The 16313-nt window shown below is 32.2% G+C and overlaps 1 protein-coding gene across 1 annotated transcript; it reads left to right on the top strand.

Annotated features, from left to right (window-relative positions):
- Window positions 1-2237: 2237 nt before the first annotated feature.
- On the top strand, window positions 2238-15758 carry LOC139868880 (uncharacterized). The gene is made up of 10 exons (XM_071857219.1): window positions 2238-2277; window positions 2677-2729; window positions 2791-2932; window positions 3300-3328; window positions 3485-4336; window positions 5206-5272; window positions 5363-5803; window positions 6158-6254; window positions 15009-15146; window positions 15239-15758. The coding sequence occupies exons 1-10, from the start codon at window positions 2238-2240 to the stop codon at window positions 15756-15758; spliced, it is 2379 nt and encodes a 792-aa protein (XP_071713320.1).
- Window positions 15759-16313: the final 555 nt, after the last annotated feature.

Here is a 16313-nt window from a genome sequence, read left to right on the forward strand (position 1 = left end):
TGTAGAATTGGTGTAAGTGATTGCAAGTGAGTAAGTTATATATGTATATGTATAATTATTGCATTCACTAAGCGTTTTGCTTACCCTCTCGTTGTTTACTCTTTTTAGGCTCCGGCATGGACAAAGGAAAGGGTATACGTTTGGACTAGTGATCTCCCTTATCGATTATGCTAGAGAATAGCTTTTGAAGTTCGACCTAGGTTTGGGTAGTTTAATCCCAAACACCATGCTCGGGTTTTGTTTGGTATTTAAACTTGTCGGTCGAACCTTATATTTTGAAGTGGAAATGGGTGCATGATGCCCAGTGGTCAAATACTTGAACGGGAGTCTTAAAACTTGTAAAATTTGCTTATTTATGTGGCATGAAGCCCTTTTGAAATGTTGGTTATCGTATTCGCGGAAATTGGCACTTGTGTAAATTTTTGTTAAGATAGAATCAGCATAAAACTCGAGCCGCGCCGCGGCCCTGAGGGGTGCGCCGCTGGTTAACAAGCAAATTGGTTGTCGAGGGTTTTAATGGTCCTGACCATTTGAGAATGAGTTAAGCCGCGCCGCGGCTAGGCTGACCGTACCGCGGGTTAAGCCTGTAAGGGCAGGTTGCCTTTCTTTAAAAAAAAAAAAAAAATTTGTTTTGCGTTGGTTAACGGGTTGGGTCGTTACAAGTGAAATTCGGAACAACTATGCTATCAAAAACATGCAAATTCTTGAACTTTGAATCTTCGAAAACATAGTAGTTACGAAGGCGTCGTATGTTCGATAAGGCGGGATAAGGATAACTATGAGAATGATACATTGTCTACCAATAATAGGAACGTCATCCATCCATAACAAAATGTCCTGAATGGAATTCCATGTGGGGAAGGCGATGTTGGTCCATTGTTGGATCTTATCCCAAATCTGCAAACTGGTGTCGTAAGCAAGAAACAAACGATACTCGACTTTAGCGTGTCGATCACAAAAACAATAGGAGGTCTGATCCAGCTCAATTCCACGCAACAGATTTACTTTCTAAGGTAAACAAATTAGGTTCAAACGCCATATAAAAATATTAATCTTGATTAGGACAAACTTACACCAAATTGTAGGCGTAGTTGACGGTGCGAAGGAGATTTTATCAATCAAAGTCTAGGGCTTGCAACTGAGAAAATATGCGATGGATCCTTAGTTCATATCCATTAGTCAGGTACTTCAAAAAGCGTAAAAGAATTGAGAATAAACTGAAGCTCATCCCATTGGGTCAATTCCATCCCCCATACGAGGTGGTCTTCTTCAACACCAAGTCCATTCATTGCGAGAGTAACGATTAACCACAGTATTATCATGTTTAGTATCAAGCAAAAATAAACGATGGAAGCGGAAAGCCAAAGGAATATCACCAATCCAAATGTCGTGCCAAAAGTAAGACATGCACCAATCTCTGATGCACATACATAAGCTTTAGTCAGGAATAATTTGCTTAGCATGGATTTCAACAATATACTTAACAATATTCAGTCATGTACCAGGTATCTAAAATAATAAGGAATTGACGTAGTGGTAGTGACTTTCCTTCCCATATGAGGGGTCAGAGGTTCGACTCCTACTCGCTGCAAAATTTCCTTGTTGTTACGCGTCCATTTTCATGGGACTTGGAGGTTGTAGGCGTCTTACGTTCGGGCCTTACCTGAGGACGTGTTACCACACGCAATGACCGTATGGGTTCCTCATGGGAGTTTTGTCCTGAGGGGTTGTAGGATTGTAATGATTCGTACCAAGGAAATGATCGGGTGGGTGTGTTTCGAAATCGCGCTCGACCCTCGTCAGTGACTCCTAACCGGCATTAAAAAAACATGTATCAAATGTTTAAAACACAGGATATTCCTTATACTAGACCCATGAATGGCAGAGATGGCGTTTGCCCATTTTGACCCCTTATTGGTAAAATATCTCTACCTCCACTTATAATAAGAGCAAGGTCCAAAGATTTAAGATTTGCTACATTTAGACCACCATTTTCTAATGAAAATTTAACATTGTTTGACATTTTATTCAATGCATTTGACGATCATGATCTTTTCCACCCCAAAATAAATTTGATTTTAAAGACTCAAGCTTGTCAATCACTTTTAGGAGCAATAAAAGAGGAGAAGTAATATGATCTAAGATATCTCAAAACCAACTTAATCAAAGTAAGTCTACCTTCCATGAAAATCATGTTCGCTTTCCATGAAGATAACCTCTTATTAACCTTCGTAATAATGGAATCCCAACTATCAATCCAGTTGATGTTTTGTCCTGGTAAATTTATACAAGCTTATTTTTAAATACTTATTGTTCTTTTCTTATTCTTTGGATTCTAGAAAATGCAGGTTAAAAGGATAACTGGAAAGGATTTGCAATACAAGTATTTATAAAGTTAAGGGGCTTATTCTGGACAAAGTGATTCTAGTAGCAGCTTATTGGACTTGCTTAGCAGATTGGGTTGTTAGTTACTTTGGGCTCAAGGCTTCGTTTTCTTCATTTAACTATGCTGTTCAAGTGCTAGGGTTGATACATACACACATACTCTCATTCAACCGATTGTTGTTTTCTCTCATTCTGCAAACCCTAATCTTGAGATTGTTCAGTTTTCTTTTCATCTTAATATATAATCACATATTGTGATTGTAGTTTTCTGTATTTTGTGAGATTGTTTAGAGTTGAATCAGATTAAACTGATTCTTCATATTGCTGCAATCGACTTTGTGATTGTGAATATTGGTTGAGATCGTGATTATTTTCGTAGAATTCTTTAATTTTACATGGTATCAGAGCATAGGTTCGCTTGATTCGTGTTCGGTTGCAGTGTTTCTAAGGTTTGTTCATCTTTCTGTTAAACAAGGTCTCTGGAAGGTTTCTGGTGATCTACTCTTTTTCATCATCTTATTGGGTTCGTTTGTGGATCTGTGTATCGGTTATTGTTATTGTTATTGTTCGCGATCTATTGAAGAAACCCGAATTTTCTCAATTAGGGTTAGGGTTTTCAAGTTTGTGCTTCTTTTCTTATCAAGTCTTCCGCTGTTTATCTTCTTGTTTCTTCTACTGTAGTTATCTACAAAGGGGTGTCTCGAATTTATTCGTGCTTTTATACCTGTTATTGATCGAATCACTGTGCCCAACTCTTGATCCAAGTTCATAGAAACTCATGAATACCTGATCAAGCACGGTTTAAGATTCTTGACCTTTATTATTGATGTGTGTTATTTTACTAATCTTGCAGACTGCTTGGTTAGTAACCAATTTTTTGCTTGAGTATTGTAAGTTGTTTCTTTCCTTTACAGGTCTCTGGCCAGCGATTGATGCTGTGAATGTGCTATTTGTTTTTTTGATTTATTGATATTGTTTCTGTGCTTCTTTATTTATGTGTTTTATTGGTGATTATTTGCCTAGTTGCTTAATCTTGTTCTTTATTACTTCAATTTGATATCTGTTTGTTATATCTGTTTCTCTGTGTTTTTCTGTTAAGATGGGGGATGGTGCTATTACTATGATTAATAAACTTGACTTTGGTGACCCATTGTATTTACATGCAAGTGATACAACTATTGGAACACCTTTTATTTCAATTAAACTAAAGGGTACTGAAAATTATAATATTTGGAGCAGGTCTATGTTATTGACTTTGGGTACTAAAAACAAACTTGGTTTTATAAATGGATCTTTACAAAGACATGCAACAGATGTTACTCTTCAAAATCAATGGGATAGGTGTAACAATGTTGTACTTTCATGGATACTTGGGTCAATATCTGATGAATTTTATTCTGATCAAATTTTTTCTACTAATGCTACTCATGTTTGGAATGAACTAAAAGAGACTTATGATAAGATAGATGGTTCTGTTATTTACAATCTGCATCATAAGATGAATTCTATAAAACAAAATGATAGTAGTTTGTCTAATTATTATCATAATTTGAATAGTTTGTGGAAACAATATGATTGCATGATTGCTGGTCCTGCTTGTACTTGTGGTGTTGCTTGTACTTGTCCTGCTGGTGTGTTTGTTAAAGAACAAAATAAAGTTAAAAAATTAATGCAATTTTCAATGGGCTTAAATGATTGTTATGTGTCTGTTAAAAGTAATATTTTGTTAAGACATCCCTTACATGATGTGAAAAGTGCTTATGCTATCTTGTCTAGGGAAGAATCACATAGAAATGTTAATTCAAAAGAAATTGTGATCACTAAAACTCAATCATCTGCTTTTATTGCTCAATCTTTTAATAAAGATGTTAATCCAAATAAGAATTTCAATTCTAGATTCAATAATAGTAGAGGACCTAATCAGAACTTAAAATGTAAAAAATGCAATAAAGTAGGTCATACTATTGATAGATGTTTTGAGATTGTAGGATATCCACCTGGGTTTAAGAAAAACTTCAATAATAACAATAATTATTAATCTTATATACTAAAAGGAGAGCAAAATTTGGTCGTTTTGGCCTCCTCCAATTTTTCAAACGACAACAACAAACACAACACCAAATTTTCATTTTAACCCCTCTTTCTAAGGTGTAATATGTAATAATACACGACCTTCAGGTACTTTAAGTATAACTCTATTATTTAATTAAAAACAAATTAACTAAACCCCACCATAAACTTACACGGATTTTATCTTTTTATTCGTCTCGAGTTACTTTCCACCGCATCACCATTAAACTCGAAATAATTTTACGAACAAAACGCAACTAACTACGCTCAAAACGGACGCTTATAAAAAAAAGTTAAATGCGCTGACATCTTAGACGGAGCTTATCTTTGTATTCGCCACGAGTTATTTCTCACCTCTATCACCATTAAACTCGAAATAATTTTATGAACATAACGCAACCTAACTATACGCAAAATGGACGTTTTTAAAAAACGCTAACCATTTTGGGCTATCTTTCATGCATATATATACACATAATAAACAACTCAAACTTTTCTCTACGCAATTTTTCCCCTCTGTTCACGCTCAACATTACTTTTATAAAACGTTAGAAGCGCGCATGCCATTAGGTATACTAGGCACTAACCACGTATATCCAAACACACCCGCAGCAATGCGCGGGCCGAATTTTTTCTCGTTATAAACCAAATCAGGGGTATCAAAACAATTTTAAAAGTGTGTCTAATAATAGTACTGCTTCTAAAGAAGCAAGTACTAGTTCTCCTTCTCTTTCTTTTTCAAATGAACAGATGATGAAGCTTCTCAGTCTTATAAATGATTCTCCTGATACTGTTAATACTCAGTCTAATATGGCAGGTACTTTTTTCAATTGTAGTGTGAAATTTAATTTAAATTTTAATAAATTCTTTAGTGCTTCCAATCTTGAGTCAAAACATGTGTTTAAAGGATGGGTAATTAATTCTGGTGCGAATCAACACATGACTTTTTCTGAAAAAGGTTTATTTAACCTGGTTAATATTTCTGATCTAAAATTAACTGTTGGACATCCAAATGGAACTCAAGCTTTAATCAAAAGTATTGGAAATCTGAAAATTAATAATCATATAACACTGTTTGATGTTCTTGTTGTGCCTGAATATTGTGTTAGTCTTATGTCTGTTTATAAATTGTCAAGATATAATAAAATTAGTATCAGGATTGATGATAAAAAGTGCTATATTCAGGATTTGAAGGACTTGAAAATAAAAGGGACTGGTAGACAAGATGGAGGATTATATTTTTTTGATAATACTGATGATCATGCTTCTTGTAAACTTTGGCATGCTAGACTTGATCATCCTTCAGACCAAGTTCTCAATGTTCTTAAAACTAAACTTTCTTTAAAAGGTGATTTAAATACTGAACCTTGTTAAATTTGTCATAGGCTAAGCAAACTAGATTACCTTTTCCTTTAAGTGAACAAAAAACTACAAGTCTTGGTGAATTAATTCATCTTGATTTGTGGGGTCCTTTTAAAATTCAGAGTAGAGAAGGCTTTAAATATTTCTTAACCATTGTTGATGATTACTCTAGGGCTGTCTGGATCTATATGCTTAAAAGTAAAGAAGATGTGTATGATAATTTGTTTAGTTTTGTTCAACTTCTTGAAAATCAGTTTACTAAAAGGATTAAAATTATTAGGTCTAACAATGGAACTGAATTTCTTAACAATAAAATGGCTGATTTTTCTGAAAACTAAAGGCATTGTTCATCAAACTACTTGTGCATACACACCTCAACAAAATGGGGATGTTGAAAGGAAACATAGGCACTTGCTAAATGTTGCAAGAGCCTTAATGTTTTAGGGGGGATTATGTAACAACCCTCACTTTTCGACTTCTAAATTACTGAATTAACCCTAGGGTTATATGTCTGACTATATGTATTAAAGGTTGTTATATACAATTAAATATTGACCGAATAGTAATTTTTAGTCAACAATGTACGCTTAAATAAATAATATATTATTAATTTATATAATTTGACATAATTTAACTAAGTATATAAACTTTGTATCACTTTTATTATTTAGTTAATGTATTATATATTTAACTATATAATAAATCCAATTATATATAAATGTAATAATATTTACAAACTTACTAAAACTATAGTTTAATAATTAAAATCATAATTATTATTAAAAATACAAAATACCGAATTATTTATTATTTTTATGCAAAATTTGTATTTATTAATTAAATAAAACAAAAAATATATATATTATTGACAAATATTCTTGGAAAAACATTAAATAAATTTGTTTATTTACATAAAAAAATCCTTAAAATAAATAAAAAATAAATAAATAAATTACTTTTTAATTAAAAATTTTAATGGAAAAACTACTTTTATTATTTTATTTTGTGCATTATCCCATGACCTAACATTTAATACTTTTAAATTTTAAAATCCCATTAAGAATTAAATATTTCTTTTTCTTTTAATTATTTTATTCTTTTTACCTAATTTTTTCAAGTATAAATACCCCTCATTTCTCATTCAAACTCACACCAAAATTTCTCTCATTCTCTCTTTGAAGAATTACTACTAGTAAGTATTCTTTTCTTACTTTTTATTTTTTTTACTTTTCACTTTTTACTTTTTATTTTTTACTTTTTACTTTTTACTTCGGTTATTATTTTTACCGAAATATGTAAATAATGTTATAAATTATATGCAATTAAAAATAAAATAAATAACATGTATACACTATTACTATTACTAGCACCTATAACCTACTACTTATATTGTAACATAAAAACATTTTGGGATATGTATTAGAGATGTATAGATCTTCGAACTTTCTTGACGAATGGTTTCTATGAGATTCTAGGCAGAGGGTTTGGATTTCCGATTTAAAGGGTCCTATGGCTCAATCCCCTAGATCTAAATTAGCCATTCGAAGGGAAAGGGGTGATTGGAAGCTTATCTAATACGACAAGTATCCTAAAATGGAAAACACTGATAAAAGTAGAAACTCTCTAGTCATAGAAACTTAGTAAAATAAGAAACTTTCTAAAAATGGAAACTTTATAAAAATAGTAACTTACTAGGAATAGAAACTTAGTAAAACAAACTATACTTAAACACATACTTAAACTTAAACATGGGCAAAACACTTAACTACTCTTAAATGCCAATAGGTTGACTTTCCTGCTCACTCGTTCAACTCTTTATTCCGAGGAATAACACTCTCTACTTGCTAAGGTGAATTCATAGCCCCTCTTTAATTGCTAGCAAACTTACTTACTTTTACTTGGGGTGAGACACATGCTGTTTTTACTTATTACAATTTAGACACAAGTACCAAACTGTTAAACTATGCTATACCCGGCTATGTCCGACTAAGTCCCTACAGTGATATTTTTAATTGCTGCGGCATGCTTAATTATTGGGGGTAGGCCTATCGGGAGTAACGTCCCCGATACATTTGACCAAGTCATTGTATTACTTAATAATGAAATTAAACCGACAAGGACAGACACAACTTGTCATGGGGCAAACATGAACGTTTAGTCTAAATATCACGCATTGGCATAACTTTTTGATCCTGCGGGAGATCAACTTTACAAACTAAATCTTATGGTCTAAAACAATGACAAACTTTTTGTTAAACCTATGAACTTCACTCAACCTTTTTGGTTGACACTTTAGCATGTTTTGTCTCAGGTACTGTTTGATTCAAGCTCTTATACTTACTGCTTATGTGATGCTACTTGGACATAGGATCAAGATATATTGCATTTATTACTTCTGCATGTAAACATTTACGATATTGTTATTCCTGTCATTGTAACGATATTTCATTTAATAGCTGCGTACTCATTAAAGTTAAATTCATCATTTAGTATTGTTCTCGTTTATTATAATATGTTGGTATGTTTTGATATTATTGACGTTCCTTCCAGACCCTATTGGGAGGACATTACAGATTGGTATCAGAGCATAACCAGGCTGTTATAGAGAACCAGGATTGCATTTTTATGTGTGCCTTACTTGTTAGCTAGGGTGCCTTAGCAATCTAGGAAACTATAACCTTTCCTGCCTTAGAATTAAAGCACTTAGGATTGCTCCATAATCTTAAAGATTATGCTTTAATATACTTGACTTAAAGATTCTAATCAAAATCTCTTTCCTAATATTAGGATGTCTAATTCTCATCAAGTGAACAAAATGAATCTTTTCGAGCCAACCGAAAAAGATACTGAAAGATCTTCTGCTGAAAGACCAGTCCAAAGCCCACCTTATGGCTTTGGTGGTCCTCCATCACCAAATTATAGCCCAAATACTAATCTTGATTCACATGGGTCTCCTCAATACTATCCAACCCCAAGAAATAAAGACAAGAGGAAACATCTTGAAGAAACTGGCCAATCAAAGAAAAGATCCTGATCTCCTTCCTATGATGAAGTTGATGTCAAGTACGAGATCATGAATCTGCGAAGAACTACCGAAGGCCTAATTCGCCATATTGCAAGGATCGATGCTCAAATGAAGGAAAAAGACCTAGCGATCAAGAAGCTCATGAAGGAAAATGCTGAGTTAAAGAAAGAGATTATATACATACATTTGTTTTATCCCATGACCGATGTGGGACTTTGGTTTGCACCCTTACAAGAAATGCCCGATGGGGGAAGCAATATCTCTCCTACCTAGAGAAGATGTTGACTTTAGATTGAAGATGGAGGACCGCAAGTACCATGTAATCAACAATGATGTTTCCAATCTTTATGATAACATCGAGTATCTTTATGAGGAACAAAAGGAGAAGAACGACAAGTTTGAGAAGTTTATGAAGGAGGTTGAGGACGAGAAGAAGAAATATGAAGACTACTTCAATCTTAATATTTCCTAGTCATTTTCTATCTATGCAAAGGCTAGGCCTTAAACTATTTCTATCCCCGAATCGTGTAATAAGAAGGCTTGTTTAAAGCCTTGTTCTTAATAAAATAAAGTGTTTCGTTTATATCATATTCATCTTTATTCCACTTAATTTTTTTTTTCAAACTTATGACCTATCAAGTTTATCAAACTTCTATTTGTTATTGAAGATAACGGTTCATCCACAAGCTCCTGCTACTACTTCAAACACTCACGTATCTTATGCCTTTATGCATCGGTTTGCGAACCGGAAAATATTATTGGGTTATCACAGTATACGAATTGAAATTCTTTAATCAATATCTAGTTACAAATCTCAACACGTCATACCACCATTATTACATAAATGGATAACACATCATATCTTATCATATATTATCATGTCTATAAACTTTGTCTACCACTTATCCTAAATTTCCTCCGTAAATTACGGAAATATTTTTGCTATAAATACGTATTCAAGGAGACGAATATATCATTCGGTATTTAATACCCATTTCATATCAAACCCTATTCCAAACATATAATATGAATTTCTCAAACTCTTCAAGCTCCCACGGCAGCGTAACCGGAACAAACGAACCAATCAGCCATCATCTATTCTGGATGAATTGGGGATGGGTTCGTAGCCGACTCAATCAATGGAGACAAGAAGAAGGTGATCCCTTCCACCAACCGAATTCACCTCTTGGCGAAGAACCTGAAGCGCTTACTGGCGAACCAGTCCGAAACACCATTTTCTCTCTTCTTTCCAGGGTATCCCGTCACGAATATATAATATCGAAGATTCTAGATCTTATTCACCCCCTTGTTCCAACCACCAATCATCCCGGAATAATAGAAGAAGTCAACGAGCTTCGCGCTCGAGTAGTGGCTCTGGAAAATCTGGTGCGAAACCTACGAACACCAGCAGCAGCACCAGCAGCATAACCAGCATCACCACCAGTACCATCAACATCACCACTAACAGCATCAGCTTTATCAACAACAACATTCGCATCCCCCGCCTCAACAACACACTCAGTACCTCAAACATCAACATGTTACGCCCCATAGATACCAAGGAATATTAGCAATAAAGAGTTAAGATGTATTGACTCATTCTTCGTGAAGAATTATATATGTATACCTTATATATATATGATTTGGAACAATAATAAATCTTGTCGTACTAAGCAATTACGTGAAAATCTCAACTAGTATGTACTACTTGGTTAATTCATATCACTAATATGCTATGATGTACACCCTTCGCTAATGACTTAACAATTGTTAATCACTGCTTCAGCACAATAAACTCCATTTCATAATAAATCAAGTATAACGATGAATGTATTGATTCATAACTTCATTAGCGATATATTTCGCAACAATTATGAAATCTCTAAGATTTTGGAGATTATTTACTCTCGTTCCAAACCGCAAATCAAATGAGTTTAATATATATTAACTCATTAAATCCATGATTATATCTGAAGAATACATATATGAACGTATATCTTCATAAAGATTGTAAAAACTGTTATTTGTGAAAATATTTTAACGGGTAGGTAATACCCGAGAAATATTTACATCTCACATAAATACACTGTACATTCTTCAATTTCGATTCATAAATCATTAATTATACTCACTGCCTTCACTGTGATACACAATCATTTTTATACAAATTTAATTACACATTCTGAAATTAACATACCAGAATTCAAGTAAAGCTTTAGCAGGTGTTATCTTCCTAAAGATCACTACATTCATGAATTATATTCATTCGTATTCTATGATGAATTATCACATCAAACCACCGAAATTATCATCAACAACGCCTATTCGTTAACCATTAGATCCGTTGACGATTACAATCAGCGTTTAATCATCTAAAAAAATAAAATTTCTTGAAACCATCTCGGATTGATAACCAATGATTCAGATATGGTAGCATTAAATGCAGAGGAAACAAAAGAATTTTCCTCGTCATTGGAACTTAGAAATTCTGAGATATCACTGTATCTTTCGTTATAAATATCCTCTATATTTCTGAAGATATCTTTATAACGATTCTTGTCAGCAATTAATTATCTTTTTGCGATATCTTTATCACATCATAAAGGAAACTATTTTAGTTTCTATATTCTGTAAAGTTCAAGTTTAAATTATGAATGATTTGAAGTAGTGTTGGGAATTGAAGCATGAGTTAGTATAATATAATGACGTCAGGCCAACGTGATTATATTACAGTAAGTCATGCTAAATTTTTAATGGAAGATGATGATTCATAGACTTTATAATCATCATTTGCCATGTTACACGACTCTTATCTATTTAAACTCTAAACATATCAAGAAATTATTTTTCTTGATAATTCGGTCTTTTCCGGATATTCTGGTAATATGACAAATCAAATCGTGCTATTACCTTTCCTTCTGCTTTGAATATCATGATCATTCAAAACTTCATACCTACGAATTCTAGACCGTTACTTGCTTTACAAAAGCATGAAGCTTCGACATATAAGGGAAAATATAAATCCCGATAACAACACTGAAATTACAAACCGTGTATATCAATGCGTATAGCAATATAAAGACACGGGAGAACTAAAAACACAATAAATTCTAGACCATAGTAGAAGTAAACAGACTCCTCTGGTGGGAATTGGAAAAGAAGGATGATTGTGGCGATAACCAATATAATGTCAAAGACAAGAACTGGATTGAGCATATTAACAAAACTTTTGGAAGTATGAATTGAGAAAGAAAGTATATAAGTGGTGAAGATAATGAAACGGAAGAAGCTAATTTATAGCAAAAATTCCAGACACAGCAATCGAGGCAATTCACCGCCTTTAATTAAAGAAAATTCTAATTTCTGTAATTACCGGAAAATCAAATCTTATAAAGATTTCGAAGATTTCTTTAATTCCTTGAAATCCGGAAATCAATCGTAACTACGTCAAAAGTTAAGGCAAACATTTAATTTTCTCATTTACTCTTTTACGATAGCTTCGTTTATACTCTTTCTATAATCGAATTACTTTATCCATATTATTTAATGTCGATAAAACTCTAATTCATCATTCTTGTTATAAAGAATGACGATCTCTATCAAATTTCATGACTATGATTTTCATGAACTCCTCTCTGTTTTGTCTGCCTAATATTGCAGCATAAACGCTCAAGGTTTTAAATGAGCTCAATATTATTCATAACACATTTCATGTATCCAATTTACTGAAATGACTTGCATAACATCATCATTTTGAATGATCTCTGCATTAATGATAAAATGCACTTCGTAGAAGAACCTATAGAGATTATGGTTTGTATGACTTAAACGCTTGAAACAAAACAATATTCTATCCTTTGGAAAACACGCAAGGCCCCGAACATACCTGGGAACGTGAAGACCAAATGAAACAGAAATATCCCCATCTCTTCTCAACCGCTGATGCATTCGAGAAGTCTACCTAAAACTTCGGGACGAAGTTTTTATTAACGGGGAGGTATTGTAACAACCCTCACTTTTCGACTTCTAAATTACTGAATTAACCCTAGGGTTATATGTCTGACTATATGTATTAAGGGTTGTTATATACAATTAAATATTGACCGAATAGTAATTTTTAGTCAACAATGTACGCTTAAATAAATAATATATTATTAATTTATATAATTTGACATAATTTAACTAAGTATATAAACTTTGTATCACTTTTATTATTTAGTTAATGTATTATATATTTAACTATATAATAAATCTAATTATATATAAATGTAATAATATTTACAAACTTACTAAAACTATAGTTTAATAATTAAAATCATAATTATTATTAAAAATACAAAATACCGAATTATTTATTATTTTTATGCAAAATTTATATTTATTAATTAAATAAAACAAAAAAAAAATATTATTGACAAATATTCTTGGAAAAACATTAAATAAATTTGTTTATTTACATAAAAAATCCTTAAAATAAATAAATAAATAAATAAATTACTTTTTAATTAAAAATTTTAATGGAAAAACTACTTTTATTATTTTATTTTGTGCATTATCCCATGACCTAACATTTAATACTTTTTAATTTTAAAATCCCATTAAGAATTAAATATTTCTTTTTCTTTTAATTATTTTATTCTTTTTACCTAATTTTTTCAAGTATAAATACCCCTCATTTCTCATTCAAACTCACACCAAAATTTCTCTCATTCTCTCTTTGAAGAATTACTACTAGTAAGTATTCTTTTCTTACTTTTTATTTTTTTTACTTTTCACTTTTTACTTTTTACTTTTTACTTTTTACTTCGGTTATTATTTTTACCGAAATATGTAAATAATGTTATAAATTATATGCAATTAAAAATAAAATAAATAACATGTATACACTATTACTATTACTAGCACCTATAACCTACTACTTATATTGTAACATAAAAACATTTTGGGATATGTATTAGAGATGTATAGATCTTCGAACTTTCTTGACGAATGGTTTCTATGAGATTCTAGGCAGAGGGTTTGAATTTCCGATTTAAAGGGTCCTATGGCTCAAGCCCCTAGATCTAAATTAGCCATTCGAAGGGAAAGGGGTGATTGGAAGCTTATCTAATACGACAAGTATCCTAAAATGGAAAACACTGATAAAAGTAGAAACTCTCTAGTCATAGAAACTTAGTAAAATAAGAAACTTTCTAAAAATGGAAACTTTATAAAAATAGTAACTTACTAGGAATAGAAACTTAGTAAAACAAACTATACTTAAACACATACTTAAACTTAAACATGGGCAAAACACTTAACTACTCTTAAATGTCAATAGGTTGACTTTCCTGCTCACTCGTTCAACTCTTTATTCCGAGGAATAACACTCTCTCTACTTACTAAGGTGAATTCATAACCCCTCTTTAATTGCTAGCAAACTTACTTACTTTTACTTAGGGTGAGACACATGCTGTTTTTACTTATTACACTTTAGACACAAGTGCCAAACTGTTAAACTATGCTATACCCGGCTATGTCCGACTAAGTCCCTACAGTGATATTTTTAATTGCTGCAGCATGCTTAATTATTGGGGGTAGGCCTATCGGGAGTAACGTCCCCGGTACATTTGACCAAGTCATTGTATTACTTAATAATGAAATTAAACCGACAAGGACAGACACAACTTGTCATGGGGCAAACTTGAACGTTTAGTCTAAATATCACGCATTGGCATAACTTTTTGATCCTGCGGGAGATCAACTTTACAAACTAAATCTTGTGGTCTAAAACAACGACAAACTTTTTGTTAAACCTATGAACTTCACTCAACCTTTTTGGTTGACACTTTAGCATATTTTGTCTCAGGTACTGTTTGATTCAAGCTCTTATACTTACTGCTTATGTGATGCTACTTGGACATAGGATCAAGAGATATCGCATTTATTACTTCTGCATGTGAACATTTACGATATTGTTATTCCTGTCATTGTAACGATATTTCATTTTCCGCTGCGTACTCATTAAAGTTAAATTCATCATTTAGTATTGTTCTCGTTTATTATAATATGTTGGTATGTTTTGATATTAGTGACGTTCCTTCCAGACCCTATTGGGAGGACGTTACAGATTACCTTTAAATATGTGGTCTGAATGTGTTCTAACTGCTTGTTATTTGATTAATAGGACTCCTACTGCTGCGCTGAATGGAAAATCTCCTAATGAACTTATTTTCAAAACTGAACCTAACCTCTCATATATTAAGTGCTTTGGTTGCTTGTGTTTTTCAACCGTTCTTAATCCTTCTGATAAATTTAGTAGCAGGTATATTAAATGTATTTTAATTGGTTTTTCTAGTTTTTCAAAAAAGGTTATAAACTTTACAATTTGGATAATAAAAGTGTCTTTTTTTCTAGAGATGTGAAATTTTATGAAACTGTTTTTCCTTTAAAATTGAAGAATGTTGATGAAAAACAAAATGATAATGATTTATATAAAATGAATTTCTTTGATCAAATGTTTTTAAGCACCAATGACACTTCAAGTCCCTATGATGAAGAGAGGTCTAATAGTGATGGTGATGGCAGTAGTGATCATGATTATGATCCTACAGCAACTCATGTAGATGGTATTAGTGATAATGCTAATGAGCATAGTCCTACAGCAACTCATGAAAGTGAACAAAATTCTCATTCTGAGGGCAGCTCTTTAAACTTACAAAATACAAGTTCATCTGATAATCTAAGGAGATCTACCAGAAGCACTGTTTTTTCTAAAAAGTTTGATGATGTTATTGTTGATGATAAAGTTAAGTATAGTATAAATAGAGTTGTGAATTATTCTAATCTGAATTCTGACAAATTGTGCTTTATTTCTAATCTGAACAAAAGTTATGAACCTAAAAATTATGATCAAGCTGTTAAAGATCCAAACTAGATTGAAGCTATGAATACTGAAATTAAAGCTCTTAATAGGAATAACACCAGGATTATTACTGATCTTCCACCTAATAGAACACATGTTGGTTGTAAATGGATATATAGGATCAAGTATAAATTTAATGGTGAAATTGAAAGATATAAAGCTAGACTTGTTGCTAAAGGGTATAGTCAAAAGGAAGGAATAGATTATGATGAAACTTTCTCTCCTGTTGTCAAACATGTTACTGTTAGATGTTTAATTACAATTGTTGTGCAGAATAATTGGCCTCTTTTTCAACTTGATATTAATAATGTTTTTCTTTATGGTGACTTAAATGAAGAAGTGTATATGACACTTCCTCAAGGTTACTATTCTGATTCTGATAAAAGAATTAAAGTGTGCAAGTTAACTAAATCTCTTTATGGTATAAAACAAGCACCCCAAGATAATAGAATGAAAAGTTAAATTCTGCTTTGTTTGAAAATGGTTTTACTCAAAGTAAAAATGATTATTCTTTATATGTAAAAAACTGTGGTGATGTGTTTATTGCTTTACTTGTTTATGTGGATG

The sequence above is a fragment of the Rutidosis leptorrhynchoides genome, chromosome 9, assembly GCF_046630445.1.
Source record: "Rutidosis leptorrhynchoides isolate AG116_Rl617_1_P2 chromosome 9, CSIRO_AGI_Rlap_v1, whole genome shotgun sequence".
Classification (NCBI taxonomy): Eukaryota; Viridiplantae; Streptophyta; class Magnoliopsida; order Asterales; family Asteraceae; genus Rutidosis; species Rutidosis leptorrhynchoides.

Bases quoted from the DNA above. Each gene is read 5' to 3' on its own strand.
- LOC139868880 (XM_071857219.1), top strand. From the start codon at position 2,238: ATGGAATCCCAACTATCAATCCAGTTGATGTTTTGTCCTG. The intron at 2,730-2,790 runs GTGAATATTGGT...ACATGGTATCAG, and splicing joins CTGCAATCGACTTTGTGATT to AGCATAGGTTCGCTTGATTC. The intron at 4,337-5,205 runs GTAGGTCATACT...TCAAATGAACAG, and splicing joins AATGTAAAAAATGCAATAAA to ATGATGAAGCTTCTCAGTCT.